A 27,265-nucleotide genomic window follows, 5' to 3' on the forward strand; every position below is an offset into this window, starting at 1 on the left:
TCGACTGATACGTTGGACCGCTCTATCATCAGAAGAAGGGTAGGGTTTTGGAGCTACTCCATTGTTGAACCGGCTGGGTGGCCAGACAAAATAACGTTTCACTGACGGGCACTTGAGGGAGTGCTGGCTTTCGCACTGTTAGAACCGGATGGCCCTGTGGGAACACAGAATGGGCTAAACTATAAAAACCTTCACAACTGCTTCCTACCGGTGTCTTTTTTCGAAACCCTCTTAAATATTTTTCAGTGACTCACATTCTTATACTCTTTTACCAGAACGCGAACAGCGTTATTTTTAAAATGAAGTCATGAGTTGGCAGGCCCGACTTGTATGCAGCTTGCAGTCACACGCTTATCTGCTCAAATACCTGATCTCAAATGCAAAACTCTAAAGCTTCCTAAGCTGAGCTGGCTCTCCAAGGACAGTTAGAAAAGGCTGGAAAGGTGCATGGTATGCTTTATTGACGCTAATGTGCTTTACTCTACAATCTTTTTACGTCATGTGATTTGATCGATTCAGCATGTCCTTTATTACTTGCCCTTGAAGTGTACTTTTCTGGATGCATTCATCTGGGCGTGAGGCCCTCATCGTTGTAGCGGTGGCTCTGTTATATCAAGGCATTCGGGATAGCCTCCGGGTACTGCATGGTGATTTGGTTTGATGACGTGAACCACTGTGTAAAGTATTTTACTACGAGAGGCGCAGGGAAGGGTACAACGGCGGCCGTTGAATAATTGGTGACGAAAAGCGCTGTCGAAAATATAAAGGAGAAGTTTTAGCCATATGTACGCAACCACTCAGATATAAATACTTTCTTTCCAAGCCGCCCTGCTCAGTTCGGACCTGGGTTTCCAAAGTCGGGCCATCGAGCAGGCCACCGAGATCATTCCGAAACTACTACTGATCACTGAGTATTTCCTCACAGTTTTGCCTCCTCCTAGCGCTTCGCAAATTAAAAAAAAAACAACAACAGGGAACGTTCTCAGCAGACGAAAAACGCTCTTAACTATCAATCTACGTCCCCTGCTAACAGACCGATGTCCAGCTTACCTTAACTCTCTATTGCTGGCATGGCACCATAGGCTCGCTATTTTCTAATGAAAGCAGTTCAGTGAAGAAATCATTAAACCGGCAAGCAGTAATAAAGCGACATAGAAGTAATAAAGCTATAAAATGGCAAAAATAGAGTTTGCCGCGTGGCTTTTCTCGGACTTAGCTCATGGTTTCCATGCCAGTATTTATGTATTGCCATTCAAAATACCGTCTAGCCCGGTACAGAACCGTGCTAGACCTAGTGCTTGGCAAGCGAAAGTGATGTGAGCCATATTACGACAACTCTTTTATTCTTTTTTCCAATTATTTTGAATTCATGCGCGACTTAAAGGAAGCGTTTCACAACCTGAGCTCCAAATTCATAATCATGCCTCGACTCTAACTTCCAATCCAAGCGGCACTCGAGGCGTGTTTCGGGTTTCAAAAACCAAACTCCACTAAAATCTCTCCTCGAGTGGAGAAAGAATTCGAGGCTTTCGTCGAGAATCTCGAGGTAGAACCGTCCCTGTCACGAACGCTCCTCGACCGCAAGTCTACTGGTACGCGTGGAGGACGTCGCATCGTTTGCTGGCTGCGTGGATTTCTTTTGACTCGTAAACACAGCGCTTCACGAACATGATACGAGGCGCAGGTAACCATGCGCCGAAGCGTCAACTCTGTGATAGTCTCCGTCCATTGGATCTAGAATTTCTGAGAAGTTTTCGTTCTGCGATCACGACCATGGCTAGCCTCCTGACGTGTGTGCCTGCCTCTGACGCCGAGCACGAATAACCATGTTTAGCTGCTGCCTCCAGTCTTGGGCGTGACCGGCAACCTAAGCACCATTTTATAGCCCAGAGTCTGCCAAGCTGCAGAGCGCGCCGCTCTTCACCCGCGTTTTGAAGTTTCTGCGGGTGACGGTGAACTTATAGGGAACGGCGGATCGCATAGCGGAAGCAGAAGGCTCCGGAGGCGCGGTTTCGAAACTTCTGTGCTGCATGCATCAGTGGTTTGCTCAATGCACCTGGGTAGGTGTGCCTTCAAACGTGACCCGGTGTTGTCAAGGAAGAGGGTAATTTCACACCTCCGAAGGTATTGTCACGATCGGCGGAAGAGCATGGCTTTTCAAGCGCGTTTACAATTACGGTTCCCAGCTGGGCAGTCGATTTCGCTAAACAGAGTTCACACAAATTTCCAGTAGCTGCATAGCCTACAGAATCACTACCTCACCGGCTGCGAATGCTACCATGCGCGCATGCGCCTCAAGCCGTTTTTCACTGCTGCTCTGGTCATGCAGCTCGAAAAAGTTGTTTCACTAGGCTTTCAACGCCAAGGTTGTTTGTAATATACCTACAGATGGCACAATGTCACAAAATACGGTTTCATTAGACAGTGACATGCCGTTTGACGGCCAGCTTTTCGCCCTTAATCTCGTCCCCATACGCCATTCGCGCTTCCCCGAGGGACCTGGGTTGAAGGAAGTTTGATCGAGGAGCTCCTCGTCGGAGGAAACAGCGAGTGGCGCTCTCGACTCCCAACCATCCCTCCAGCAGAGTAGCAGCTGTGGTCTTCACTCCATGGAGTGGAGCGCATTGAGTTAAGGCGCGTTCGTGAACTCGGCGGTAAATCTATTGATATGTGTATTGTTTATTTATTTATTTATTTATTCACGTTGCCTCACAGGCTCCAAGCATGGAGTATTGTGTGAGGGAGGGATTACATATTGCTCCGTATGCCCGTTTCGACTAGTTGAAATTGCTTTTCCTGAAGGTACTTAACTTTGCCTCGACCTCATCTCGTTTTGTTTTCCTTTGCTGCTTGTGTAATTTAGTGCGATTAGTGACCGCTTGTGCTGCTGCACTGATGTTTCGTCTTCTCTGTATTTTTGCCTTTTGTGCGAATGTATTGCTGTTACTTCCCAATAGACATTCAGCTGCGAGTGAGCGCTTGTGTTCTGTTGTCATCTTCATCTTTGTCTCTCTGCGCTTACCTTAAACCACAGCATTCAACATTGAACTGGTTTTTGGAAATACCTAAACGTTTGCGAGCTGTAATATTTGAAGAAAAAAACAAGACAGGCACCCACACGCAACGCACACACATGGAAAAACGAAGACGAAGCCATCGGTCCGCGCTTGTGCCCTGCGTCTCCCTGTCCGTCCGTTTCCCTGCAGTTACCGTTCGGGCTACTAAATTCTCGATGTTTTAATACTAATGGCAGGGAGGGCCTCGAAGCAGCCTTGACTTTGCTCATCATTTGCTCAACTATGGTCAATATTGTTACAGAATCCAAATAAGTGCGGTTTGATCACTGAAGATCAGATTACGCGAAGCCGAGTTCAGGGCGGAAATAGCAGGATCGCAATGGCATCTCGCTTTACAAAGGCCCTTTAGTGTGGCAAAACTTTTCCAAGGGGGCTACTTACATCAATTCGCAGGCAGTTCTTTTCTAACTTCGCCAAAGATTGCTAAATAGTAAAAACTTCATTCACGACTTGTTAGCCGCGCTTGAAGGGAGAGTTGCATTGCATGTCTCTAATGAAACATTCCTGCTCGCAGCAGGCGTCAGCAGGTCGCGCTACATATACAGATGTACAGTCTTTGTCAAAAGTAACCAGGCTGCATGGTTTGCTTCTAGCTTCTATAGTGGAGCCCTTGTGGCTTTCCTAGAGACCAAAAGGTGTTGGAAGGTAACAAGACCGCCAGTCCTTACCTTTAACGACCATTTCAGCTTCAGGGAAGCTGTAAGGGCTCCAATGTACGAGCTAGAAGCAAACCATGCAGCCTGGTTACTTTTGACAAAGACTGTACATACAAGTGCGCCTTGTTGGGACTGGGGGTCCGAGCCAGGAAACGGTCGAGGCGACGGTGAGAAAAAGGACGTTTATGTACAGTATGTACAAGGGCTTTTACATGATACAAGGGCCAAGAGCACCACGGCCCACGGGCGAGCACAAAGAAGAAGGGCGGCCCCGGCGGCGAGCGTAGCTACGGCGTGATGGCTCTTCTGCTGCCCGTCTGCTGCTCGGGTTCAGCGCGGCTCCGTTTTTATAGCCGCTGGTAACGGTTATGGCAGCCAGCCGTTCAAATCCTCCAATCACTGGCCACCGTTCAAATTAGACCAATGGTCGAGAGCCGGCCAGCGTCGGAGGAGTTCGCACCGACGGAGAGGAGGAAGGGTCCGTGTCGGCGCCGCGGCGGCGGGATGAGTCACGCTGCATGTCGCGACTTGTCCGAGAAAGTCTGGGCCTGCTTTGAGCGCCGGCGGGCGCGCAGCGCTGGTTTAGACAGGCCCGCCAGCGAAATGTGGGCTCCGGCACTACAGCACCACCGCCGCCAGACAATGCGCCACGAAGACGAGCTACTTCCGCGTGGCTCGGATGCGGGGCGCGCTCGTACGCCAGGCTCCTCCAAGTTGTCGTCCGGTGTTCAGCCGCAGGTAGCTCCAGGCTCCTTTCCGAGAACGGGTCCCGCTCGTCAGGACAGGATCACTGCTCCGCAGCTTTGTCGCCCAGGTGACTGGATCAGCTTCGCTCGGTCCTTCGGAAGAGCTTGCTTCTCAGCATCGGTCGTTGATCGTTCTGCATGCTGCCAAGAACCGACCGACAACAGGCAACACCCAACACGAGCAAGTGCCCTCCGTCACCCGTCAAAACACCAGACTTCAAAGTCAAAAAACTCTGCTGGCTATCTATTTCTGTCCCCTTTTTGTTCCCTCTTCTACAAGAGACACATGTGGGATAGAAGAACTCCGAAGTAATTAACTCAGACAAAGTGTCAAACACATGAAATTCTCGGAATGAAATGAATGCAAAATAAATTCGCTCTCTTGAGTTCACTCGGCCAGAAGAACACTCAGCTGAGGCCACAAATGAGGACATTAATTTTTCCCCGATCTACGAGCGAACTGAACAGCGGTTCGCGAAGAGACAAAATGTAGGTCACGAGGAGGCGAAGCCAGCCTTGCTTTGAACACACGGCTTAGTGCGTCTACGTTCGCGTTTTCCTCGCTTCTAACGGACGGTAACCGACACCCGCTACAGCGGAAACTAGTGACTCTGCCTCTTTCGCTGTGCTGCGCTTTTCTCTCTCTCTCTCTACTACCGTGGTAGCTAATGTCTCTGCCTCTTTCGCGGTATACGCGCTTTTCTTTCTCTCTGTACTTGTCTTTCCAGTTTCTACGGGAGCTACAGTACGAGAGCGATTCGCTTTCATAGACTGGCAACTTGTCCCTTTCTTTGCGCTTCGCGCGCCAGTCGCGACGTCCCATAGCGAGTGCGCAACGCTTCCGATGGGACCGTTCTTTCTTTCTCTCTGTTCGTGGGGGCAAGTCAGACCTTGCACGAGTCTTGACTTTCTCGCGCATCCGTTTGCCTTTCCGCTCGGTGTGTAGTTCGCCTCTGCACGGCCTTTTGATTTTACGCCTACTAAGTGGCGTCATTTCGAACCGCGGCTTTCTATCGCGATAACCGTGCTTGGCCGAGCGCTTAGACGGTTTCTTCTTGGCAATTTTCTTGGCCCGGTCACTGCGGCCTCGTACAATCTTTCGCTCTTTGAGCCGTACACGCGCTTTCCTTCCGCGCGCGTGCCGCTTTCTATGGGAGCGCGGTTTCTCCCGTGAATACAGCGGAAAACGAGAGCCCGCATGAGAGCACGTGCCTTTGCGCGTCTCGCTCTCTCTGTGCTGGCGGCAAGATTCACACTTGTCCCGCTCCTTAATTTTTCGCCTCCCGGGCAGCGCTCTCTTAAATCTCGGTTTGCTGCCTTGGTGCACTTTACCGCGCCAATGTTTGTACGATTTCTTTTTGCAGTTTATTCTACTGCCCAGACCTATGTGCCGCGACACACTTATGCGCTTCGCTCTGCGCGATAGTGATGCCTCGCACATTTCTTTAGCTCTGGTTCTGACGCTAGTTAAAGGGCTGACAACGTGACTGACTTTACTGAAGTCATTTTGCCGGCGACGCTGGCGCTTCCGATGGTGAAAACCCGTTTTCGCGCGTTTGCCCTTTCTCTCTTTTCGGCTGCGCCCGTCTTTCTTCTGCCTGCCTTTCATCTTTCGGCGGCACCACTCTTTCTTTTGCCTGCCTTTCATCGTCTTTCGGTGACAGCTCTCCCTCTCGAGCTTGACTTTACTGTCCTTTCGGCGGCAGCACTCTTTGTCGGTCACCTTGTGGTGATAGCTCACTTTTCGGAACTGGCTGTTACTTTCTTTCCGGTTGCAGCTTTCTTTCTCGTGCTTTCCTATCATTTTCTCCTGAGGAAGCACATGCTGCTTTCGTCGCCTAGGTTCCTGTTCCTGTCCTCTGACAATGTCACTGTGATTCTCAGCCGATTCACGTGCGCTACCTAGATCTGACCTGTCTTTGGCGCCTTTACCAAGTTCCTCAAAGCTGCGCTCTTCCTGCTCAGCGTCTCTGAGTGCGCATTCGTCCTCATCTTTCTCGGACGGGTTGACGTCTACCGTCGCTATGTAGTCTGGAACGTTCTGTTGTCCACTGTCGTCCAGCGCCTTAGCTTCTTCAGGCACTGACGAACCAGTGCTTTCTCCTGACATGAGTGCTGGCATACAGCTCTCGTCGTGTTCCTGACGGGTTTTAGGCGATTGCGGATGAGGGTCGGCTCTGCACTCAGTCGCGATGTTCTCGCCACTGCAGCTGCTTTCTGGAAAGTCACAAAGCTCAGAGCAGTGCGAAAGCACAGGACTCGTTTCGCATCGCTCGCTGCAAACACTAGCGCACAACTCAGCGTCCGCAAACTCAGCGTCCGCAAACTCTGTACGCGTCCGCATCCGTTGATCGGAAGTCTCAGGTTTCTGCATTTCTGTTGAATGCGATGCACAACACGGTGTGCCGTCCTCGTTTACTTCGCTTGCGTTGGCACTGGCGCTTTCATTAAGGTCTAGACGGACCTCCTCTCTGCCCTGTTCGGCAACTTCTTCTGCTTTCGACACGCTAGGAGATCCGCTTTCCGGTAACTCCGCCACAATCTCAATGGGCGAGACCTCTGTAAGTGCATCGTCCGATGCTGTGACTACCTTCTCCGATGGTATAGAGGTTTTCTCGGTTGGCGAATGCGGGGCAATTCCCACTGTTACGGCAGCAGTTACATCTGCCACGTACGGACTACCTTCCTCTGTGCCGCACTGGCAGGTCTGCTCTACAGCTGCGCACACTACCTCTGTGTCACGATCTTCCCAACCTTCCGCATTTTCGAGCCATTCTAAAATGTCGGCTTTAAACTGGTAGGGAAAATCGTTAAACGATGGGGTGCTATTCTCTCGCAGGTACCTTTGACGAAGGTCCAGCGGTGACACGTTATATCTCGTCAGTAAGAAGCTTTTAAGCTCATCGTAGTCCGCCAAGCCGCCGTCCAACAGGCGCTTGACAACGTCATACGCTTCGCTGGAAAGCAGGGCTACCAACTTCTGTGCCCAACCGTTCCGCTCAACGCGCTTTCTCTCGCAGACGCGCTCGAACTCCGCCAAATATTTCGCCATATCTTCGGCGATCACGAAGGGCTGCGGCCTGTCTCTCAGCTGCTGACCGTTAGTCTCATGCAGAGCGGACAATGTTTTATATCTCTCGAAATCGATCTGATGCGCTTCAAGCTCCAGGTCCATCAGTTTCTTAGCGCGAGCACGCCGTTTTATCTGAAGCTGCCTCTGTTTTTCTTCCTCTTCCCGCTCAAGCTGCCTCCGTTTTTCTGCCTCTTCGGCCTCGCGCTCACGGCGTTCTGTGATCTCATCCCAGGCCTCATTGGCTTCCTCAGCCGTTACCTCCTCTGCCCGCATGATCTCAAGAATAGCCTGCTTTCGTTTTGCGGGGCCCAAATCAATGCCCAACTCTTCACAAATTTCGATGAGTTCCTTCACTTTGAAGTTCTCCATCGCTCACAATACCCTCTTGTAGTTTGCCCTTTTCTTAGAATTCCCTTGCCGTTCACTACTATAGCGCTACTAGCATAACACACGCAAGTAATTCTTTCCAAAAACGCCTCGTTAACTCCCTCTGCACCAGCTTTCGTTTCAAAGCGCTCCGACTTGGCTCGAAACAGCAAAGCTTTCTACAGTGCTACACACACAGCCCTACTCTAGACTACAATCACGTGTGCTAGAGCAGTCTGCGAATTGAGGGGAAAACATCAGGCACTCACCGCGCCGAGGTAGCTGACGCCGGTCGATCCCGCAGCTGCCATCCACTGTTGGGACTGGGGGTCCGAGCCAGGAAACGGTCGAGGCGACGGTGAGAAAAAGGACGTTTATGTACAGTATGTACAAGGGCTTTTACATGATACACGGGCCAAGAGCACCACGGGCGAGCACAAAGAAGAAGGGCGGCCCCGGTGGCGAGCGTAGCTCCGGCGTGATGGCTCTTCTGCTGCCCGTCTGCTGCTCGGGTTCAGCGCGGCTCCGTTTTTATAGCCGCTGGTAACGGTTACGGCAGCCAGCCGTTCAAATCCTCCAATCACTGGCCACCGTTCAAATTAGACCAATGGTCGAGAGCCGGCCAGCGTCGGAGGAGTTCGCACCGACGGAGAGGAGGAGAGGAGGAAGGGTCCGTGTCGGCGCCGCGGCGGCGGGATGAGTCACGCTGCTTGTCGCGACTTGTCCTAGAAAGTCTGGGCCTGCTTTGAGCGCCGGCGGGCGCGCAGCGCTGGTTTAGACGGGCCCGCCAGCGAAATGTGGGCTCCGGCACTACAGCCTGTAGTTATTTTGCTGAGCATAACATGAAAACTGCCCTGATGCATTTCAGCGCTGATTGGCGACGGACCCATGGGAATTTTCCTTTAAAAATAGAATACAATGAACGTAACGCGTTCAGTAGAAAATGTTGTGCAAAAGACGAAAAATGAAGCAAACAAAAGAATAAAATTGAAAAATTGAGCATGGGTGACATTTTTCTGCTCCGGTTACTTGTCCGCAAAGCGGCTTTAACTGACAGTTGGAATGTGTTGGAACGAATCTGCGACAGCTGGTTTGTTTGTGTTTTGTTTTAGTCAGAAAATCAGGTATCGCGCTTGTGTTGCACCGGCCGCACGATTTGTCCGTTGTGCCCAACGGACAAACACTGGGCAGGAAGGACCATTTGCTGCATAGTGTTGCATTTTATGATGCACAGCCAATTAAGGCCATTATGTTCCATAGGCAAGAACCGTTTACCTGAATGGTTTTTCGAACAACTGGCGTCACCGGAAACGAATTGTGAAATCCAGTCTTTGAGGGCTTCCAGTGCCTCCAGTGTACTGCATAGAGCGTAGCTTGAATAACACCTACAGCGACATATGGCTGAGTACGCAGTACACGTTTAATGGACGACTTTGGTACTCGGAGTTCTGTAATTGCCACGCATCTGGCGAGGCATGTGTAGAGCGCGTAATAGCGATGCACAGAATGTAGCCAATTGGGTCGTGGTACCATATTTAGCTGATTGGGATAAAAATTGGAGGGGTTCTAGTCTAGGAAAAACATTAGCACAGAAGCGAAGAAAGTTCCCGTTAAGCCTAGACTGAAGAGAGAGCCGCTAGAGGAACAATGTCAGGGAGCGTGTCTTCAGGGGCCAGCCTCGATGTCGTCGACGTGGTCGTCTTCTGTGTGCTCACGGCTGTGGGATACCTGGTCGGCCTCTACTTTTCCTTCGCTCGGAGGGGGCGTCAGGTATGCTTTATTTAACAGTGTATTAGGTGGGCAGCTGTAAATGCACGAGAACATGTCACCGGTTGCGCGTCATTGTTTCACACAAAGCGCGAGCGTGTGTTTGTATCATTTTTTAGTTGTCATCGGTCGAGTCCGTACACTTTGAATGAAACCGCAAAGGCCCAGTATTTGCAGTGCATCGCATATCTTGCGTTATGCTCAATGCAGGTGTATCATTGTTGATCAAACAATGCTACTATGGCAAAGAGGAACAGGTACGGAACTCGGGTGCTGTTTACAAGTAATTCTTACTTACATTTCTGTTGAAAACAAAGGCTCGCGTACAGCCTGTCTACTGGGTCTGCAGGCATAATTTTGGAATTGCTAAATAACGAGTGTCAAAAATGCTGATGACACCAGAAAACTGAAAATTTATTAATGAAAAATGCTTCTCTTAATTTCATGATGAGGTAAGAAAACTTCGCCTCTGTGTTAGAAAACACCTTTTTATTTTCTCGCAGCAACCTATGTCCAGCACATGGGGACGGGATTTTACTCGGAGGTATTCTACTGGGCGCTTTATTAGTGGCCTTCAATAAAGCACTTTTCTCTTTCATCAGCAAACCTATTAGATTTCTGGAAGGAAAGCTTGTGGGCGGGTATTCGTAATATAGAAGACTGTCAGAAAAAAGCAGTCTAGCTGAGTTGACCCTTAGCTGGACGTTGGAATTGAGTTACCAATACTATTTCTGTGCAACCTTCTGGTGTAACAAAGCACATTGGACTATCTGAGGCATTTTTTTATCACACTATTCATACCCAAGTAGAGGCCGTCATATATGTGCAAGTGCTTCCAATTAAGCAGTGCCGTAGCAGAAATCGCTATAAGGCTGGTTCTGACGCACCTACTTTAAGTTAATATTCGGGAATTTTTGCTTGGGGACCACATCAAACTGATCTAGCTGCGAATGCTTTCAGCTCCGAGTACTTCCGACCGAAACGTAGACATATTCGAAGAAAAAAAAATTTGATAAGCAGGCTGCAATGGATCCCTATATTTTGTTGCGTAAACCTCGTCGTACGCTCGACTGATACGTTGGACTGCTCTGTCACATAACAACATGAAGCTCTATCATCATAACATCATAACAACATGGGTCGACAGACTGAATGGCGTTTGATTGATAGCTCTATTTGCGAGAGTGCAGGTCGTCGCACTTTTAGAACGGTTCGGTCCTAATGGAAAACTGAATGTGCTAATCTGTAAAAATATCCATAAATGCTTCATACCGATGTCGTTTTTAGAAACCCTCTTAAATATTTTTCAGTGACTCATATGTTTCTAGCATTTTATCAGACCCCAAACAGAGTGCTTTTTGAAATCAAGTCGCCAGTTAGCAGGCCCGATTTCTGTGCGACTTGAAGACACATGCCTACCTGCTCAAAGGCCCGATGTCAAAAGCAAAGCTTTGAAGTTTCCTAAGCTGAGATGGTTCCCCAAGAGCAGTTAGGTAAGAATAGAAAGGTGCTTGGTATTGCCGCCAGGTGTCCCCGTGCGGCGCCGAAAGGACGAAGAAGTGAGGAACTCGCGTGCTCTCGGAGCTGGGACTCTGCTTCTCTGTTTGCGGCCTGTGCCTAGCCTGTGTGATTAAGGACCCATCTGTGACATTTGTGGTGGAGGTGCGGGGTACATCGCCCTGGAATATGTCGCACACCCCTCCTAACACCGAGGACCCCAGACCTCTCCCTATCGACACGCCAGTGCATCGGGTCAGTCGCGGCAATCTAGGACTGCCCCCTGAGCATGGGCTGTTGGAGACTACCTCGGTACCTGGCCGGCTGCCTCCTGAGCTCAGGCCATTTGACACTACCTCGGCGCCTGCCCCTCAACCAGTCATGCAAGGCGCCGCGTACTACACCCTCCAAAACCCACGGCTACCAAAATCATTTCACGGGACTCAGCTGGAGGAGGTGGAAGATTGGCTCCTCCAGTTTGAACGTGTCGCCACATTTAACCAGTGGGATGACGCCGCCAAATTCAGGAACGTTTTCTTCAGCTTGGAGGACGGTGCTCGGACGTGGTACGAAAACCGTGAGGACGCTCTTTTGTCATGGCATGAGTTCCGACGTCAATTGCTCGCCGCGTATGTCAGCGCTGATCGTCGGGAGCGAACTGAACGCGCCCTGCAGTCCCGCATGCAGATGCCCAATGAAACAGTTACCATGTACGTCGAAGACATGACGCGTCTCTTCCGGCGGGCTGACCCAGCCATGTCGGAAGCCAAAAAGCTGCGCCACCTAATGCGTGGTGTGAAAGAACAGCTTTTCGCCGGCCTCGTGCGCAGCCCCCCAAGCACTGTTGCCGAGTTTCTAGCAGAGGCTGTCACGATGGAGCAGGTTCTCCGGCAGCGTTCCACCGCGTACGACCGGCCAGTCCTTGCTGCATCTGTTACGGAGCCTCTCCCGGCGTTCAACACCAATACCGACTTCCTCCGTGACATGATCCGCACTGTCGTCCGTGAGGAGCTGCAGAAGATCTGTGGTACGTCGCAGACCACGGCCAGCTCCTTTATGGGCGTTATCCGCGACGAGGTGCAGCAGGCTGTCAGGCCACAGTTACTACGCGGCGAACCACAGCCAGTACAGCCAGATTACTACCGCCCGACGTACGCTGAAGCTCTGCGACGCCCTGCTCCGAATCCAGCGGCATTTACACAGACTATCCAGACGGTCAAGGCGGAAAGCTGGGCTAGTTGGTTTGACATAGTTAATTAAAAGACTAGCGCATAAAACTAGGACAAAGACAGAGAAGGAGACAGGACGAGCGCTAAACATCAACTAAAGGTTTACTACACCAAACATGTACTTAAAACACTTCAGTGGCACATGCGCACACTGCGTTACAAAAAACTAATCAAGAAGTGGCAAACTGTTTCGCAGATACATGGTTTCTTTCCTGGTCAGGGCAAGTGACGTCGTGCTTACACACTTGTCACCTTCCCTCATAATGTGATAAGCCTCACAAATCTCGCGACCTAACCTTGTGCCTCCCCTACCAAGCACACACGTGGCATCAAACGCCGGCACGCACCCGCACCGCTTACAATGCGTAGCCAAATGGCTGCCCCCCGCCAATGAATCCACCAGCGTGCGATGCTCTCGTAACCGTTCATTTATGCAGCGTCCAGACTGTCCCACGTAGCATCTACCGCATGAGAGGGGTATGCGGTATACAATGCCAGCAGTGCACGGAACGAACTTGCACACGTGTTTTATGGTGCATACCGGTTTCCTCTTCTCATTGACGGCTTTGCACATGCGCACCAGCTTTTCGGGGGCGGTGAACATGACGTCCACACCGCACTTCCCTCCAACTTTCCTCAGCCGGTGCGAAAGCTGGTGCACGTACGGTATAGCCGTACGCCTGAGCCTTTTGGCACTTTCTCCGGCGGCCACGCCAGGGCGGCCACCTGCTCTGACTTCCTTCAAGAGGCATTCCGCCACAGCCATCACTGTGTCGTTAGGGAAACCGGCCTTCTTCAACCGGTGCACTTGCGCTTGCAAGCTGTCCTCAATCTTATGCTGGCAGGACTTCTCGAGAGCACCCCGCAGGCAATTTTTTGCAATCCCCCGTTTTACCAATTTAGAATGGGCCGAATTATACGCTAAAATTTCTTTTTTTGTGCGAGGCTGGTACGACCAACAGATGTGCCCAGTGCCAAAGAACAAACTTAGCTCGAGGAACTGGAGGCACCCGTCCACTGGAACTTCATGCGTGAACCTCAGCTTGCCAGAACAATCACCGAAAGTCTCTAAAACACTTTTTACAACCTGTGGTTTGTCGCTCTCGTTGTTAACATGCATAAACACAATAAAGTCATCCACGTACCTAAAACACTTAACAACACGCTTTTCGTCTTCAATGCACGCTGCAACGCGCTTGTCAAACTGTCCTAAAAAGATTTCACTAAGAATCGGGGCTATGCAAGACCCTATGCCTTGATTGCATTGATTTCTCGTACATCGGGCCCTGTTCTTCCTTCTTTTATGTGTAGTGATCCTTCAGTTACCTATGTGAACCTAATAGCAATAACTACTTATCGGGCAAGAGTGCTTTCCTTCGCCCTCAAGAATGGACTGGTACCGCCTGAGGTGCAAGCCTTGTTCCATCCCTGCCAAGCGTCCGTGCGACATACTAGAAGAATCACCAAGATCTTCCGTGCCGAACTTTGGAGACACATCCGGTATTTCCAGCTGTGCTTGCGTGTGCATGCCGCGACCAGGACAAGCTGCAAGGTAACCTGTGATGCAATGATCAGGACTTGGGCTAGGGAGGCAGCTAATGTTACCGAGTTCCTGTGGTCTTGTGGGCTGCCATCTCTGTGTGCTTGGAAAAAAGCGGAAGAGGACTCTCAAAATGTTCCTAAGAAGGAAGTGTTGTGTTTAGCAGAATGTGGTCTCCCTGATAAAGTTCGAAGGGTTTTGAGCTGCGGGCCTAAATTTTGTAATGAAGTTAATGAGACCCCGCTCGGTCTCCTTACCATGGTTAGGAAAGTAGGGCAATGTGCAGACGTGGAAGAGAAAGCTAGATGTATTTCCGAAGGTGTCGACTGCTTGTTAAGTAAAAAACCATGTCCACGTGTGGAAACGCTAGCAGTGAGCAATACAGTTCATTACCTCAAAAGGAATAATCTTTCTTTATTGACTGCAGATAAAGAGGGGGGATTCGTCGTGTTGCCGAAAACAATGTATCATGAAAAGGCTATGCAGGCTATTGACAAGAACTTTGTTCTCCTAAAAAGATCTGGCAGGAAAGTAAAGGCTGAGGCATTAAAGGTTTGCGAACAGATCAATTTGACAGGACTTCATAAGTCAGTTAAAGCAGCGAATGAGCAGGGGCTGAACGTTTTCTTTTCTGCGAAGACACACAAAGAGGGCATGCCTCTCAGAGCTATTGTATCAGAGAAAGAAGCCTGGCAAGGCCTGGTGTCAAAATACCTACTAGAGCACCTTAGCCAACTAGACGTAGAAGACCCTTTTCGAGTGCGCAACTCAAAAGATGTGATAGAATTTTTGGCAGCGCAAGGTGGTGCTTCAGGAGCTAATTTCGCGTTTTCAGTTGATGTTGAGGAGCTATTCTATTCCATACCACAGAAAGAGTTGTTAGATGCAGTAAGAGAGCGGATTGAAAGCTGGGGGGCTGTGAAGTTTCAGAATAGTAGCGGGGTTTCGGTAAATGACTTTATAGCCTTAGTTAAGTGTTACCTCTCATCCACTTACATTTGTTTTGATGACCGATTGTTTGTGCAAAAAGATGGCATTTGCATAGGGTCTTGCATAGCCCCGATTCTTAGTGAAATCTTTTTAGGACAGTTTGACAAGCGCGTTGCAGCGTGCATTGAAGACGAAAAGCGTGTTGTTAAGTGTTTTAGGTACGTGGATGACTTTATTGTGTTTATGCATGTTAACAACGAGAGCGACAAACCACAGGTTGTAAAAAGTGTTTTAGAGACTTTCGGTGATTGTTCTGGCAAGCTGAGGTTCACGCATGAAGTTCCAGTGGACGGGTGCCTCCAGTTCCTCGAGCTAAGTTTGTTCTTTGGCACTGGGCACATCTGTTGGTCGTACCAGCCTCGCACAAAAAAAGAAATTTTAGCGTATAATTCGGCCCATTCTAAATTGGTAAAACGGGGGATTGCAAAAAATTGCCTGCGGGGTGCTCTCGAGAAGTCCTGCCAGCATAAGATTGAGGACAGCTTGCAAGCGCAAGTGCACCGGTTGAAGAAGGCCGGTTTCCCTAACGACACAGTGATGGCTGTGGCGGAATGCCTCTTGAAGGAAGTCAGAGCAGGTGGCCGCCCTGGCGTGGCCGCCGGAGAAAGTGCCAAAAGGCTCAGGCGTACGGCTATACCGTACGTGCACCAGCTTTCGCACCAGCTGAGGAAAGTTGGAGGGAAGTGCGGTGTGGACGTCATGTTCACCGCCCCCGAAAAGCTGGTGCGCATGTGCAAAGCCGTCAATGAGAAGAGGAAACCGGTATGCACCATAAAACACGTGTGCAAGTTCGTTCCGTGCACTGCTGGCATTGTATACCGCATACCCCTCTCATGCGGTAGATGCTACGTGGGACAGTCTGGACGCTGCATAAATGAACGGTTACGAGAGCATCGCACGCTGGTGGATTCATTGGCGGGGGGCAGCCATTTGGCTACGCATTGTAAGCGGTGCGGGTGCGTGCCGGCGTTTGATACCACGTGTGTGCTTGGTAGGGGAGGCACAAGGTTAGGTCGCGAGATTTGTGAGGCTTATCACATTATGAGGGAAGGTGACAAGTGTGTAAGCACGACGTCACTTGCCCTGACCAGGAAAGAAACCATGTATCTGCGAAACAGTTTGCCACTTCTTGATTAGTTTTTTGTAACGCAGTGTGCGCATGTGCCACTGAAGTGTTTTAAGTACATGTTTGGTGTAGTAAACCTTTAGTTGATGTTTAGCGCTCGTCCTGTCTCCTTCTCTGTCTTTGTCCTAGTTTTATGCGCTAGTCTTTTAATTAACTATCCAGACGGACTACTGCCGCCCGACGTATGCCGACGCTTTACGACGCCCTGCCCCAAATGCAACGGCGTTTGTTCAAGCCCATCACGACGTCCCGCTACCCTCCGTGCAGCCAGTGCACACATCCCGAGTGACCGACGATCCCTGCGCAGAGCGGACGTCTGGTGTGGCCCAGACCGACGACGTTTGTGTTTCCATTGTGGAGAGCCCGGTCACCTGTTCTGGCGGTGCCCATATCGTGAACTTGGCCTGCAGGGTTTTTACCCCGATTCGCCAGGACCCCGATTTGGTCAACGGCCCCCTGCGATTGAAGAGTACGTGACGCAGCAACCTATGTGGTCCATGGCGCGCCGTCAGTCCCGATCACCGTCCCCTCGCCGGTCATCATTTTCACCGAATCCGCAGAACTTTTCGCGAGCGACAGCGGACCGCTCGCCCAGTCCTCGCCGGGAAAACTGAAGACAGCGACCTCCGGGGGCGTGGTCGCTGGATACCGATGCTGTAAGGACGCCCTGACGACCGCCGACATCCGATGATAGAGCTTTGTCGCCGTCGACGACAGCAGGTGATCTAAAGGAGCGATTCTCACTCGACATACCCGTGCTTCTCGACGGTCACAGCATTAGCGCGTTGGTGGACACAGGAGCAGAGTTTTCAATTATTAGTGGCAAATTGGCAGCGCTTCTGAAGAAAGTCACGACTCCCTGCTCTGGCATGCAGATCCGTACGGCGGGGGGCCATATCATTACTCCGCTTGGACAGTGCACGGCTAGGGTCCAGATCATCGATTCGACGTTCGTAGTGAGCTGCCTGGTGCTCCGCGACTGTTCTCGTGACCTGATTTTGGGCGTAGATTTTCTCCGTGAGAATGGTGCCGTTATTGACCTGCGGAACAGAACCGTTACGTTTTCTAGAGCGAAAGCCGACGACCTCCGATGTTCGTCAACGCAGCTCCGCCCTTCGTATTTCCACTGAGAGTGTTTTGATCCCACCGCGCTCCAGTGTTTTTGCAAGAGTTGAATGCGATGATAGGCTACGTGATGGACCTGCAGTCGCCGAGGGCAACCTTTCATTGCTACTGACACACGGCATTTGCTCGGCCCGAAGCCTTGTCCACCTCCATAACGGTCGGTCGGAGCTCCTGATTACTAATTTTACCAACGAACCTCGTCGCCTTTTCCGAGCTACTGCCATCGCGTGGGCCGACCAATTGGCAGATGTTACTGAGTGTTTTGCGTCCGAGGGCATGGTACAACCGGACACGTCCCTGCATCGCATCGATATTAGCTCCGGGCTATCAGCGACTCAACAGCGCGACCTACGCGCCCTACTGCTTCAATACCAAACCTGCTTCGCATCCTCCTCGAAAGTGCGGCAAACGGCGGTCACAAAGCATCGAATCATCACTTCCGATGATGCTCGCCCCATACGACAGCAGCCGTACCGCATTTCCCCGAAGGAACGCGACGCCATCCAAACGCAGGTGAAGGAGATGCTTACAGACGGCATAATTCAGCCTTCTAAGAGCCCGTGGTCGTCGCCTGTTGTTCTGGTAAAGAAGAAGGATGGGACTTTGCGCTTTTGCGTTGATTACCGTAAGCTGAACGCCATAACGAAAAAGGACGTCTACCCGCTGCCTCGCATCGACGACTCACTCGACAGACTTCGCCGCGCCAAGTATTTTTCATCGATCGACCTAAAGAGCGGATATTGGCAGATTGAGGTTGATGAACGTGACCGCGAAAAAACTGCCTTCATCACACCCGACGGCCTATATGAATTTAAGGTGTTGCCCTTCGGCCGTTGTTCAGCGCCTGCGACGTTTCAGCGCATGATGGACACTGTCCTGGCTGGCCTCAAATGGCAAACCTGTTTAGTTTATTTAGATGACGTGGTGGTGTTTTCAGAAACCTTCGACCAACACCTTGAACGACTGCGGACCGTGCTGGATGCCCTGCGGTTGGCCGACTTGACACTTAAACCCGAGAAGTGCCACTTTGGCTACAAAGAGCTCAAGTTTCTTGGCCATGTTGTGAGCGCCGACGGTGTAAAACCCGACCCCGAGAAAACTGCCGCCGTAGCCGAGTTTCCCCGTCCTACTACAAAGAAAGCGCACAAGCGCTTCTTGGGTTTGTGCGCCTACTACCGTCGTTTTATCGCAGACTTCTCCAACATCGCTGAACCCTTGACCCGCTTAACGCGTGAAGATACACCGTTTGTCTGGACTGCCGCGCAAGAGGCTGCTTTCACAGAGCTGCGAAGATGGCTGCACACTACCCCTGTGCTTGCTCACTTTGATGAGGAGGCTGCTACCGAGATATACACCGACGCTAGCAATATTGGGCTTTTGCCGTCCTCGTTCAGCATCAAGAAGGCGTGGAACGTGTGATCGCGTATGCGAGTCGCACACTCTCGCGCACCGAAATCAACTATTCCACCTCAGAAAAGGAGTGCCTCGCCGTCATCTGGGCACGATGAAATTTCGGCCTTATATCTACGGTCGCCCTTCCAAAGTCGTCACAGACCACCATTCCTTGTGCTGGCTGACCAATCTCCGGGACCCATCAGGCCGCCTGGCACGCTGGAGCCTTCGCCTTCAGGAATTTGATTATACAATTGTCTATAAGTCCGGACGTAAACACGAAGATGCCGACACGCTCTCGCGCGCACCCGTCGAGCAAGCGGATGACAGCACAGAGGACGACCATCGTTTCCTAGGTGTGGTCAGCAGTTCGGACTTGGTGGCAAGCCAGCGTGCTGACGCTGACCTGCGGTCTGTCATGGATCACTTAGAGGGCCATGCTTCCAACGTACCTCGACCCTTTTCCCGCTACCTGTCCTCTTTTTGTATTCGCAATGGCGTACTCTACAAGAAAAACTCACGTAACGGTGACCGGACCTACCTCCTAGTCGTGCCATCAGACCTCCGCGACGACATCCTTTCAGCGTGTCATGATGAGCCCACATCTGGCCACTTGGGATTTGCACGCACGCTCGCCCGAGTGCGTCAGGCCTATTATTGGCCTAAACTTGCAGCGACCATCCATCGCTACGTCAGAGGTTGCCGTGAGTGCCAGCGTCGTAAGTCGCCACCGCTAAAGCCTGCAGGTTTGCTCCATCCAATTGAACCACCCCGCACACCTTTTGACCAAGTCGGCATTGATCTTCTGGGCCCATTTCCTGTATCAGCATCTGGCAATAAGTGGATTATAGTTGCGACTGATTATTTGACGCGCTATGCGGAAACCAAGGCGTTGCCGCGCAGTACATCCTCGGAAATCGCGCATTTCTTCATACACCACATCGTTTTACGACACGGCGCCCCGTCTTCCGTAATCACCGACAGAGGCACTGCGTTTACTGCACAGCTCATGCACGAGGTGTTCCAGCTGAGTCACACGACCCACCGCAAGACTACTGCATACCACCCGCAGTCAAACGGGCTCACGGAGCGCCTCAACAAAACCTTAGCGGACATGCTCGCCATGTACGTCGATGTACAGCACAAGACCTGGGACGAGATCCTCCCATACGTGACGTTTGCCTATAGCACCGCGCTCCAGGAAACGACTCGCTTTACGCCGCTTCGCCTCGTCTACGGGCGTGACGTACAGACAATGCTCGACGCCATGCTTCCGTGCGCCCCTGACGACCAGGAGCTCACGTCGGACGCCGAGGAGTTTACCCGGCACGTAGAGGAAGCCCGGCAACTGGCCCGTATGCACATCCGCCGGCAGCAGGCCACGGATGCACAACGCTACAACCAACGACATCGACATATAGAGTACCACCCCGACGACAAAGTGTGGGTATGGACCCCAGTACGTCGCCCAGAACTGTCGGAGAAGCTCCTGAGCCGCTACTCTGGACCGTACACAGTGTTGCGCCGTATCACGGATGTGACGTATGAAGTCCTCCCCGATGGCACTCTACCGAGTTCGCGCCGTCGACCTCAGCCTGAGGTCGTGCACGTACTGCGCATGAAGCCTTACTGTACACAGTAAGGGACGTAGCCTCTTCCGTGTGTTCTTTTTATTTGTACCTGCAGCCGTTGAGCGGCATGTGACGGTTTGTTCACTTGCTTACTTCCTCCCGTTCACTCAATGTGCGCCCACGTTCTTGCTTTGTTTTTTGGCGGAGGGGGAATAATGCCGCCAGGTGTCCCCGTGCGGCGCCGAAAGGACGAAGAAGTGAGGAACTCGCGTGCTCTCGGAGCTGGGACTCTGCTTCTTTGTTTGCGACCTGTGCCTAGCCTGTGTGATTAAGGACCCATCTGTGACAGTATGCTTTATGGATGCTGATGCGCCCTGATCTTCAGTCTTTGTACCCCGTGTGGTTTGATAGATTAGGCATGTCCTTTATTACGTGCCCTTCAAGTGTACTTTGCTGGGTGCATTCATGTGCACTTGAGGCCCCATCGTTGTCGCGGCGGGCCTGAAATATCTCCAGGCATTTAGGATAGCCCTCGGGTCCGGCATGCTGATTTTGTTCCATGACGTGAACCACTGTGTGAATTATTTTACTAAGAGAGGTGCAGAGAAAGGTACAAATCTGGCCTAGGAGGTAAAGAAGCGTAAATTTTGAGTGCACCGTGGGTGGCACCCAATTCTTCACTTCTTTGTAATTATTCTGGAAGTTTTACTTTTGTTTAAATGAAATCTAACGTTCGTCGAAAACTCGTCTGGTCGGGTAGAAGATTCATGAATCCAATGGAAGGAACGCCGACCAAAAGGTTGCTGTTTAATATTAAGACGAAGACAATTCGGTTTCAATACCGAAGCCTTGATCAGTTGGCGGATAGCCCAAAGCACATCGCTTAAGTACGCTCCAGTAATCGCCCCAAGCATCTTGTGTATGTAGGTAGGAAATTGCCCGTGTTGTGGTTAAGGGTTTTTTCTGTTGTTTGGATTATTAGGGATTCCAGATATCGACGTGACAGCCATTTTTTTTCTCTTGCGATGACTGAAGCTTCTTCCCAGGTTATTCTGTGGGTCGCGGCTTCCCCGTGTTCCGCAAGGGCATTAGATGCAATCCTCTTGTTCCTGACGTGGTTCTTGTGCTCCCTCAATCGTCTTTCGAAATTACCGCTCTCGCCGATATAGCAGTAGTCGCAATCTGCGTATGGAATCTTGTAGATGACGCCCGGAAACTTCTCTTTCTTTATCTTGTCTTTGACGGACACCAGCTCGTGCCTCAGCTTGCACGCAGGAACGTGAGCAATGGGCACGCCGTATATGCATAGAAAGTAGAACGCGAGCCAAAGACTCGCTCACGCCCGGTGCATATGGGATAGCGGCTCGGGCTCGGCACGGGGGACCAACTGGTTCTGACGGGCGTGATGACCGTTGAAGAACGGAATCTACGAAGTGCTTGGGGTAGCCGCATTCACTCAGTTCTCGGCGCACTTGGCGTAGGTCAGCCGCCCGATCTTGTGGCCTTGGGCAGATGTTTTTGGCACGTCGGACGACGGAAGCCACGACGGCACGTTTGTGGCAAACCGGGTGCACAGAATTAAAATGAAGGTGCCGGCCTGTGTGGGTTTCCTTTCTATAAACTTTGAAAGATAGACGCACTTACGGCGTGCACGTCGCTCACGTTCCGGCGTGCAAGCTGAGACACGAGTTGGTGTCCGTAAAAGACAAGATAAAGAAAGAGAAGTTTCCGGGCGTCATCTACAAGTTTCCCTTCGCAGATTGCGACTACTGCTATATCGGCGAGAGGGGGAATTTCGAAAGACGATAGAAGGACCACAAGAACGACGTCAGGAACAAGAGGATTGCATCTAATGCACTTGCGGAACACGTGGAAGCCACGACGCACAGAATTACCTGGGAATAAGCTTCAGTCATCGCAAGAGAAAAGAATTGGCTGTCACATCGATATCTGGAATCCCTAATAATCCAAACAACAGAAAAAACACTTAATCACAACGCCGGCAATCTCCCGCCTACGCACGCAAGATGCTTGTTGCGATTACTGCAGCGTACGTAAGCGATGAGCTTTGGGCTTTCCGCCCAGTGATCAAGGCTTCCGTATGGAAGCCGAATCGTCTTCGTCTTCATATTAAACAACAACCTTTTGGTCGGAGTTGCTTCCATTGAATTTATTTATTTTTGTTTCTGTTGAAGACCAATAAAACATTTGTGAGCCTGTTAGGACCACCAATTCGCAAATGTCTGCTAGCGACAGCGACGCCGGTCACGGCGTGCGCTCGAAATATCGCGACCGTTGCTCGCAGAAGGGCGTGGTGAAAAGGCCTTTTTTCGGAAAAAAAATATTCCCTCACTTTGGTTAGAGAGAACTGGTGTAGGGGGTGCAGTATTTAACCAGGAGAATGACATGTCGTTCTCTCTCTTGATGCCTGCTCTTGTGTTCTGTTCACCCTCCTCTGCATTTACTTTCTGACGGATGGAACCTGGGCCTGTTTGCTCTCGGGCAGAGATAGCACCCGGAAAATCTATCTTCCAGCATCCACCAGAACCAGAACATTCGAAAAAGTGTCTCCAGTAAACGAAATATACGACCGACTGATGTAGCGATGTCGTCTGGGAACACGCACAAATTAGTTATTTCGCTCGAAGGCACAATTCAGAATTACGATCTTCGGCCCAGCGCTCGCGTTCGGTAGTGTAAGCATGGGCTGAGTTAATGTTCTATGGCAGTCCTTATGATATGCCATGACATTGGTGATATTCATGGGGAGATAAATCGGGACATGGTTGCACGAAATGGACCACTGTTAGAAGTGGTTTACTGAGTAAGAACTAAGGAAGCCACGGATTTAAAGAAAGAAGCAGCTAAGCGTGACCTTTATGCTGCTGCTCACGACATAAGCAGTGGTTACAAAAAATCCATTTCAGTGCGCTTTGTTTCTGTAAAAAAAAAAACGAAGTAAATATCGCTCTGTATTTATTCTCATACCCCAAGAACCTTTCTTTCTCAAGTTTTTCTATTATTAGAAAAACACATGAAGATGTCTAAGGCTAACCGTTTTCCAGCTTGATGTGTGCAGAGATGCACACCTGTTGACTTAGTAATGCGCACATCTAGACTGTAAATGTTTTCCAAAGACAACACAAAATAATTTCGGACAAAAATTTACGAAAAAGCAGCTCCGCCACAATTTATGAAAAGCAGCACAGCAGCTCCGTCACAGCGGAGCTGCTGTGGCGTCGGTGAAATTGCCCGAGGGATGAGGATCCGGGCGGGACAGGACGGCGGCGTAGGTAAGCGGGGCAGCCACTGCCTGCTGAGGGACGGGTGGCACGGCATCCGCGATCTGCAGGGCGTCTGCGACCTGTGCCTGGATGGTCTGTTGAAAGGCCGGCGGAAGTGCTGGTGACAGAGATGGGGGCGCACGCACGAGCTCGAGTTGACGTGACACTTCACGGATAAACCGTTTCACCTCCTGCATGAACTGGGGCTCTCCAGCGACCACGGCATCCGCGGATAGTACCTCGGCCTGTCGCATAGGGCGACGAGCGAGGACGCGTTGCTTGCGGAGCTCCGCGTAGCTGTGGCGCAAGCTGATGACGGAGCCAACGGTGTCCGGCTGCCTGGCAAGAAGCATTTGAAAGGCGTCCTCGTCGATGCCTTTCATAATGTGCCGCATCTTATCGGCCTCAGACATCTCAGAATTGACGCGCTTGCACAGGTCTACGACGTCTTCCACGTAGCTGGTGAAGGTCTCACCCGGCTGCTGCGCCCGCTCACGCAAGCGCAGTTCAGCGCGGAGCTTGTGCACACCAGTACGGCCAAATACCTCGGAAAAGCTTGTTTTGAAAGCCGACCAGGTGGTTATGTCTGTTTCATGGTTGCGGAACCAGAGGTTGGCGACGTCAGCAAGGTAGAAGATAACGTTGTTAAGCTTCATGGTATCGTCCCAGTGGTTTTGAGTGATTACCCACTCGTAGGAAGCCAGCCAATCTTCGACATCACTGTTGCCTGTGCCGCTGAAAATAGCTGGGTCCCGCTGCCGTGCATGCCAGCGCAGATAACAGGTGCTGGCGGTACCGATGGCGGTGGCGGTGGCGGCGGTGCTGTGTCTATCGGCATTTGGGTGGTAACGGTGCCGTTTCTCAGCTCCAGGACGGGATCAGAGTACACATCTAGCACTTGTAATGGGTTTTTCGGGCACAGAACACAAAATACAGCACGGCACAAAGCAATAAGCGCGGAACGGCGTTCACCGACAGTCAGCGGTTCCAACAGCACCAACAGGAGGTACGCGCTCGCCGAGAGCAGTCCCGCTGCCGCGCGGGCACTTCTTCGTCATTACAAAACTAATAATTCTAGTTCCGTCAATAGCAGCAGAGACACAGTAAGAATAAGCAAACGCCAATCAGCTATGGAGACTAGTTCTTTAAGAAAGGGGTCTTAAAAGTACTTCAAATGCACGCAGTGGCTCTGTAACCTGGGGAGCGGGGGGAGGGGATGAAGCGCTCGTCTCGCTAGCATTTCAAGGGAGCGCTTTCCTAGACCCGATCTGTTTGCGCCAAATCAGGTTATTGAAAACGCTTCAATATTAGAACCTTATTATACAAATAATTATGTGGCTGAACTAGCTCGCTTCGTAGACAGTCTTAAGGATCTTCGTTTCAGTAACCGAAACCAATCATGTCCTAATAGAAGTCATTGACTGACTGGCTTATGTTCGTGAGCATGATTAACTGATAAAGGAACAAGGCACAAATATTTAATGGGGTCGATCACTACTCGTGGGTGTATCCCTATAACGCTTCGCACTTTAAATTTTATGCATAACACAAATACACCTTTCTAAAATGGGGATTACAAAATATACAGAAAAATACGTTTATCAGTTTTTTTACTAAAAATAACGCCCTATTTACTCCGTTAAACTGATTGCAACGTAGACACGCTAGGACAATACGCATGTACCCTTTGCATAGGTTACTGATGACGGTTTTTCAGCCAATATAAGCAGCAGCTGGCAGGAAGCGGTTGCTGCGCCGTACTTGGCTTCACACCCTGCGAAGCCGGTTTGCCTCCTTTCCACTAGGCTGCAGCAGATGTTCATGGCTTCACAAGGCATCACCTTGACACATAATGGCTTTTTCGCTCGTGACCCACCTAGGGCTAGAGCATGGAAAAGAAAGGGAGATTTCCCTCTTCACACTTTGCAACACACAAACCGCCGCCTGTCACCCTCTTTCCGTCTACCCCCTCCCATCTATATTTCCGACTCCTCTAAAAGGTGAGAGGAGGACTTCTCGCCCTCCATTTTGCCACCTGCCAACTGTGGCAGATGGAGGCTTCACCCCAAAAAAGGACGACTTTTTTCTCTCCCGAGGAAAAGAGTAAGAGAGTAAAATATGGAATAAAGGTCAGCAAAACAGCAAGTCCTCCCAGCTACAAAAAAAGAACGTTCCGGAGTGTCTGAATGCATGAGGAGTGTAGGGTCTAACTGTGCCCTTAAAGTGGGTAGTAGTAATTGCGGTAAAACAGGTGGCGACGCGAGTGGCACTCGCAAAACCAGACGGCGAATATATTAGTAATATCGCCACTGATGACTTTTTGAGTTTGACACGACCAGTATAGCATCCACACTTTCGGGGGCAGTGGTTGTACATTAGATGACTGTGCATGCTGAGTTGCAAACCACGCAGCGTCCAAAAATTTTAAACAGAACGCATGTTTTACAGGATAGGGCAGTGCCACTCAAATTATTGGAAGCGGTACTATACAGGACAGCACGCGAACGTAAGGTGGTAGTCAAGGATGATACTAACGCCTCAGAAAAAACAAAAAAAAACAGATGAACTCCGTTCTATGCCCGCGTATAAGTTCACAAACACCGATGGAAAGGGTGCGAATGGCGGCCCTTAGGTGTGCCCTAAAATCTGCCACCGTAAATTTCCGAGCACGCGGCACCCTCTTTCCCCCCCCCCATTTCCTCTCCCCACAACGCAAGTAGAAATTAGGTCAAAGTGAAGGGGGTCACTATCAGGGAAAAGCACTGAAATTCAAGACGGCGACAGCAAATTCCCACCAGAAAAAAAAATTGCAGTGCACATGGATGTAATTTTGTTTATCTCTGGGTACATGAACTGTATTAGGCCAAAGATTTGTTATAGCCTCTTCAGAAAAAGCTGGTTGCTAACTGCGCGTACTGCACTTCTTTCGTGCTCAAAAAACTAAATCGGTGCATCGTCCACGTATTCATTAAACACCGGCGCGCCTTTACTTAACTCATGTAACAGGTGAAGGCGGGCTAGTTGGTGGTTGACAATGGAGTGCATGCTGCAACCGCGCAAAGCGACGAGGGACGAAGACAGGAAAGCACAGGACAAAACTCGTCTTGTCCTGTGCTTTCCTCTCATCGTCCCTCGTCGTTTTGCGCGGTTGCAATATGCACTGCATATTTACTTAGCTTTTGTGCAAGTTTGGCTTTCCTGTAGTTTTTATGTCAAATTTCTTGTTCCATACCTGTATCCGTTTCCGGCAGCGCTAGACGTGTCAATATGTCTGGTGCGTATTTTTCCCTTTTTCTCGATGCCACTGGATGCGTTCGTTTTTTTCCCCACCCTGTAGGGATGCATAGCCGACCTGGCAACGCCAAAATAAAACGACAAATGGCGAGTGGTGACCGGGATGGTCGGGCTGCAAAGCAGGATTAGATTGGATTCTTGGACTGTATGTGGCAGGTCAGCGTGGACTTGGCGCTGTGGGTGATAAGAAGCGGAACGTGAGGGTGGGAGGGGCTAGCAATGTAGTTGAGGGGGTGGTGGGTGGCTCTAGCGCGGATGTGGTTACCCGGAATTTTACGGTAGTTGCTCCGGGGAAGCATTTCATGCTCCCGCTTGCTATGGTTGACAAGAGTGGCCCCAAATGTTTGTGCAACAAAGGAAACATTGGAAGCTTCGGATTGCTTTCCAACGTTTCGACAAGAGGAATTGTTATCGTTAACGTAAGAAATTGGGCTAGTTAGTTCGCATTCATAGTTATCGAGCCCAAAAGTCAAAGACGAAGGGAAGAGGACAACGCTACACAAGCGCTCACTCGCAACTGAACGTTTATTGA

At 50.7% G+C, this 27,265-nt stretch overlaps 1 protein-coding gene across 1 annotated transcript in view; it reads left to right on the forward strand.

Moving 5' to 3' along the window:
- Positions 1-9,565: 9,565 nt before the first annotated feature.
- The window catches only part of LOC149328368 (sodium-coupled monocarboxylate transporter 1-like), a 57,661-nt gene continuing 39,961 nt past the window's right edge, over positions 9,566-27,265 (forward strand). The window contains exon 1 of the mRNA XM_089560032.1: positions 9,566-9,688. Within this exon, the coding sequence (XP_089416158.1) occupies positions 9,566-9,688 (123 nt within the window). The remainder of the gene's footprint in view (positions 9,689-27,265) is intronic.

This window comes from Amblyomma mixtum, chromosome 9 (genome assembly GCF_055824585.1).
Source record: "Amblyomma mixtum isolate Tamu chromosome 9, ASM5582458v1, whole genome shotgun sequence".
Taxonomy (NCBI): Eukaryota; Metazoa; Arthropoda; class Arachnida; order Ixodida; family Ixodidae; genus Amblyomma; species Amblyomma mixtum.